General features: G+C 41.9%; 1 protein-coding gene across 1 annotated transcript; it reads left to right on the forward strand.

Annotated features, from left to right (window-relative positions):
* Positions 1 to 761: 761 nt before the first annotated feature.
* LOC124303195 (uncharacterized) lies at positions 762 to 2,729 on the forward strand. The gene is made up of 5 exons (XM_046760120.1): positions 762 to 892; positions 1,024 to 1,198; positions 1,304 to 1,626; positions 2,040 to 2,230; positions 2,303 to 2,729. The coding sequence occupies exons 1-5, from the start codon at positions 762 to 764 to the stop codon at positions 2,620 to 2,622; spliced, it is 1,140 nt and encodes a 379-aa protein (XP_046616076.1). The 3' UTR covers positions 2,623 to 2,729.
* Positions 2,730 to 6,168: the final 3,439 nt, after the last annotated feature.

Below are 6,168 nucleotides of genomic sequence, written 5' to 3' on the forward strand. Positions count from 1 at the left end.
CGTGTATGCCGGGCTGCAGTGCTCAGAAGCATCTCGAAAGAGATCTTTGGTGAGGATCCCACCCGACGGAAGTCTTCTCGACTCCGTATCGATAGAGATTTTGCGTGCTTTCCAATTACTTTTCCCGTGGCGTCGCACACAGAGCACAAACTCAAACTCAAAGCTCTTGCTCGTCGAAAACTGATATAAATAACATCCATTGGACATCGTTCTGCCTCGAAGTATGTCACGCAACTCGGATTGCTTGTAATAAAGCGATTCCTGAAAATAAGTCTCGTGTGTTGAAAGTCTCGCATCTCTACGATCTAGCATTAAAAAGCCATTAGGTAAATGGGTGACTGCAAGTGTTGCGCGATTAACCTATGGAATTATCTACGTTGTCAGTAGAATAGTCTGCAGTTACACAGGATGGTGTTTTTTTATTTTGCAAAATGTAAAAAAGGTATTCTGACTTAATTGCCGAATTGTTTACAAACCTAACAGAGTTTTGAAATAAGGATTTCAGCTTGGAAATAAAATGATTTTCGGCTCTTTTCTGCAATCGATTGTAACCGAACCGGGTCAATTGACCGTTTCAATTCACTGGCAGTGGATTTGTATTACAAGTGAACTCATATACGGGACTATACTTAATATATTTATTAAATTTGTATTATTATAACTCAAGCCGTACCATTAATATATCATGCATGAACGTCGGTAAATAATGCACGTGCAAGCTGAAATTGAGGCATACTCTTTCCAGTAATTTGCGAATATCGATGTGCATCCGTTATGCACAATGTTGCAAAGAATGGCCTGAATCCGTCACGTGTGGCGAGGCTCGAGTAGGCCTTTGCATCGGCACACTGGAAGTTCCTGTTTCCGATTGCACAGCTGGAGTTGGTCGAGCGTAAGTCGTCGACGCCCTCGACCGCTACCCTGACCTGTTTGTGCAAATTTCTCGATACACGCACTCTGTTTTACCCTAATTGAGTTTAAGCATAAATACAACGAACATGACTGACCCGTGCACTATATCAGTGTCGTCTATACTCAAGGTACAGTGTTTCCATCGTTGCTGAAACATCCGCGCCAAGTTCTTTTTTCCCAGCTAGGCGGAATAACAGTTTTGCCAGTAAACGTTTCGGCCTCGTTTCAAGGTACTTGTCGCATCGGAACGAAATCGCTGGAAGCATTACAGAACGAGGAGCACGAGGTGATGATTCACACCTTTTCACCTGCTTCGCTGATTACAATCATCGTGCGACGGTCTTCTGTGTTCTAAAATATTCACGTCATCTTCATATCATTGTCTACACAGTTGTGCGAGATGAGGTTAACGGCGTTTAAGTGGGCCCTCGTTATTTTCTTCCTTGTAAAAACAACATCGAGCCAAGATGACGAGTTTTCGCGGTGGGCAGACGGAATACGCGCTGTGCTCGACGGGTGTCCGCAAATGCCATGGGGAAATTTTGATAGCCGAGAAATCCTTCCCGCCCTTCGTCATTGTCTGCAGCTTCGAGCCATTACGGCAGTCGATACCTTATTGATGGACGACGTTATACCAATCCTCGATGGGGTTAATTTGGTGCGGTACGAAGATCCGCACTCTAATAGAACAATAGCTGACACGAAATTTGACGGGTGAATATTTAATCATTTTTACTCAAGGATACAGCGGTTTGAATTTTTTCATTTCTGCGCCCTGGAAATTGACGGTCTCATCCATATTCCGCGATTACTTAACTGACTGGCTATAAAATGAAAAGAAATACGTTGTCCAGCTAATTTCTTGACCGAGTTTAATGACCTATGAAATGTACTTGATATTCAATTAAATATAAATTAATTTCGTTCAGTTGAGGATTATTTCGATTGATTCAGTTCGATAATCTGTTATATTTTTCAATAATTTAACGGTATCTTGCTGGATACAGGATACCGATAAATTGGTTGGACACGACATTTTCCGTTGCGGCGCGGTGAGGGTTCCATACATATACGGTTTAAATATTCATGCACTTTTCGAATATGAATAAAAAATAATTTTCTTCCAGAGATCAGACTAACAATGTGGAGGAGAATATCAGTCCTGAGAACGACAAAGTTTGGCAACGAGTAGTGATAAACAAACTTACACGATTATTTCGAACACACGTTTTGAAAATAGACATCGACGAAGTTTCCAGAGCCACCGGACTCGTGCCGAGCAATATAGACGAAAAAAATGGGGCTAATATCAATCAAGGTAGCGCCAGAACAAAGCAATTTATTAAAGTTGATATCAAGGTTGATGACGATACGTATCGCTGATTTTCAGGCAGAAGGCGTCGCCATAAAAACAGAAGCATGTTTCCCATGATGATGATGGGCTTTCTTTTCATGGGATCGATACTAATCCCAATGGGTTTTCAATTCCTTGCCGTACTCGGCGGCAAGGCGTTGATCCTGGCCAAAATGGCTTTGATACTGTCGAGCATTCAAGGTCTGAAGAAAATTGCCACCAGTGGAGTAAATTACGGATTGTATCACACGCCAACTGTGTCCGAGAGCTGGCACGACCGATCAACTCATCAAGAGATCAGACCGCCGATCGAACCGCCCTACCAAACTTACTTCCACGGGCGATCGAATCAGTAAAATAACGATCGGTCCATTATAGTTGTTAAAAAAACAAAAGAAAAAAAGAAAAAAAAACCAATCGCGGAAAATGTTCATCATACCTCTGTATAATCATCTTTTATAATTGATCATTGATCGACTCACGATAAATAGAATCGTATTTGATACACACGTGTGAATTTCGACGAAGCGATACAGAAAGTTCTGGATCAGATACCCGTCTCTAACTACCATCAAGCTGCTGACATTTGACAGGGTGTGATAAATAGAGGGAAAAAGGAGGAAATTTAAGTGAAGCATCGTTAACATGTTTAAAATTTTTTGCCGAGTTATATTAAGTGTCTTACACGTACAACTTTATAAAACTCAACCCTATATATATATATATATATATATAGAAAAAACTAATTAAGCAATTTAAAAACATATTTACATGCAGATGTATCCGGACGTCTTGGGAAGCGTGTGTTGAAAATGTATAAAATTTTTATTTTTATTTTTTTCTCATCATCGAACCGTAAGCCTGAAACATCAAAGACTCGGGTCTGCGAATACCGTCGTTATCCCCTCGACGGAAACCCTGCGCGTGCATCCATATTCCAAGTTTAATTACATCGCGATTCCGCGTAGCCATGACAAAGTGCAGGACGCGACAGTTTCCAGCCTCGTTTTTAAGCCGATTGGTTCGATCGGGGTCAGGCGAAGGGCCGAAATTAGAACGGTGGAAAAATTCACTTTGCAATCTTTACGAGCCACACTTGGAATAGGAATAAGACTTGTCGATTATTCGTACACTCCGTGACAATCGGTAACATTGTACTATATTCTAACGAACTTGGTGTTATATACGGAATAAAAAAACGGGTTCGTTGAGCGTAAAGAAACAATTCAACAGGCACAAATAAATTAAGCGTAGAAAAATGGTTTTATCAGCGATACGTGTTCCTTGATAAAAGTCAGAAGCGAGACTGTTTTTACATTAATGTTACTCGACGCAACAATCTTATTAATTTTGTGACGTACGAAAGCCTTTTATCTACGACGACGACGACTACTAGATCAGAAAGGGGGGGGGGGGGGGGGGAACGGGCAAAATTTTCACCCTTTGTAACAATATATTTCACAAATTTGTACACCTACGAAGTCGCACCGTAATATTACTCGTATAACGAAGGAAGCCACAGGCGAAAAGCGTATCGCTTTACACGCTTCGCGCTGAGAAATTTCCTTGTTACTCTCGAAGCGGAGGACTCGGGACTTCGTTCATGACTATACAAATAATATTGCTAATTAATTCCGTAGCTGCGCGATACGGAAACTGCCCGATTCAGTTTCCATTGAATATGGTATGCATACGTGTAGTGTATAATTGCGTAACTACGCAGTGATCCGTGTACCCGCCACACGTGCTAATTACTTCTCTCCTCTTTGCCTTGCACCGTTCGTGCAGAGTAAATTGAGCGATCCAAGGGATCGAACAGAGATCGATGGATCTCCGTCGAGGGGCGAGGTGTCGTCAATTGGTACGCAGATTTTCTTCCGCGCGAACGGAGTTGAAATCTTAGATATGCAAAGCTGCGCAAATACCTCGGCAATTACAGTCTGTGTAGCCAGTTTACTATCCTGATTGCAATCGAAACGGTTGTTGTCCAAAGCGAATTTTAATCTAAATATTTACAAGTGCATAGGTATAGTTACGTCCTCGTTGTTGCTAAACTAGATAGGAGCTATTTACTCGCCAGTTTTCTGTGTAACGAGAGCTGGAATAAATTGATCTTTAACTTGGCGATATTGCAGGAAGTATCTTTCAGCCGATAAGCTCTACCCAAAATTTCAGCAAATTTACACACTGGAATAGCAGAACACGGAGTTAGATTGACAGTTAAAAATTGGTGCAAATAATCGTGCCAACATCGGTTTTGGAATCACGGATTGTATATTTCGATACGGTTTTCAACGTGAAATAGTAAATCAGTATCAGTAATCAGCTGCGACGGTAAGCTGAGGTTTGTTCCCCGGGGGAGATGATAGAATCCGGGATATTTGGGCATATACGATTATCCTTCGATACAAAACGTTGTTGGCGGAATTGGGCTGCTGGGACAATATTGACCTACGACAAGTAAAGATCGACGGCTGTTGTATATTCATGATGCTTCCAATTTGTGCTGAATTTTACCTACGGACAGTGGGGCCATCGGGTGAAGAGAGAGAGGGAAAGCCGATAAGCTCTGGGAAATTTCAAAGCTGTCATTCGGGCGCAGAAGCCTTTTGAGATTACGAATTCAATCACGGCAAAGACGCTACGCAGTTCGCGGAACCAAAGTTCAGGGGTTAAGTTGTGGCTGTTGAATTTGATGTGTATTTGACTGACGTTACATTATGTAAACACAAGATAGGAACGTACAAACTATGAGCTAAACGCCTGGAGCTGTCATATGTCTTCGATTTCTTCGAGACACAGGCATAATTGCACTGACTGGGAATCGGAACCGAGATCAGACTAATTACAAGTTTTTTTTTTTTTTTTTTTTTCAACACTACAAATATCTTATTCACATTCGAGCAAACGCAGGTCGAATAAAAACACGGAACGTTTCCTCGCGGGTTAGATCCGCTGGCGGAAGGGAAGTTGCAGAGAAATCCTAAATCACCATTCCAATCCCTCTTAATCTCCGAACTCATCAATCGATCACAACCCACCCTCCCCAACAATTACATACACGCAGTCTAACTCGATTCCGTCAGCGTCACTTTCTCGCCCTTGTAACGTCGATCGGAAAAGCTTTATTGTCGTTTGATGCCACGCGTCGCGGTGGTCGGGTAATCTCTTTGCATCTTTCACCCATTCCGCTATTCTAGAATGAAAAATTCATGTCTTCGATAACAAGTCTCGTTCGAATTTATATCTTCGGGGAATAAAAGCTCTAACCCAGACTGCAGGCCTTCGCACGTCCTAGTATATTCTTACTTGTTCCTGAAAGGCTAGCGGGTTCTCCCGCAGTCAAGCGGAAAAGCTTCGTAAATACCGTAGAAAGTATCGGGTCGGTGTATTTTTTTTTATTTCTTTTATTTATTTATTTAATTATTTTGTTTTCTTTACATCTCATTTCTCTCCGAGAAGGAAACGGTGCATTGCCATTTTTCCGTTTACCGCGTGTATGCGACGACGATGGAAGATCTGCGGATCGAAGAGCATTTCTATTCACTTCGAAAAAATGCAGGGTGAACAGAGTTGCGTGCTTTACAATCAGACCTTCGTTGACTACCCTACCTGAAAAATGAAATTCGTGGAAAACGTTTCCGGGATATTATACCTCGTGCGAAATACCAGGTGAAAAAATTCGTCGCGTCTGAACGTAACTGATACCGTGGCAAGTTTGGTACCGTGATTCGTGACTTTCGCGTGATTTGACAGTTTGATCGTAAAAGATGACGTCCGTTGTACGTAGTACGTAGCGCGTTGTCGCTGTTTCGCTTGAAATGCAGAACGTTTTGCAAAGAACGTAACGATAAAAAACGTGCACACAAACAGAAACGCACACGCGCACAGAGAAGCTTAAA

This window comes from Neodiprion virginianus, chromosome 1, assembly GCF_021901495.1.
Source record: "Neodiprion virginianus isolate iyNeoVirg1 chromosome 1, iyNeoVirg1.1, whole genome shotgun sequence".
NCBI classification, from domain to species: Eukaryota; Metazoa; Arthropoda; class Insecta; order Hymenoptera; family Diprionidae; genus Neodiprion; species Neodiprion virginianus.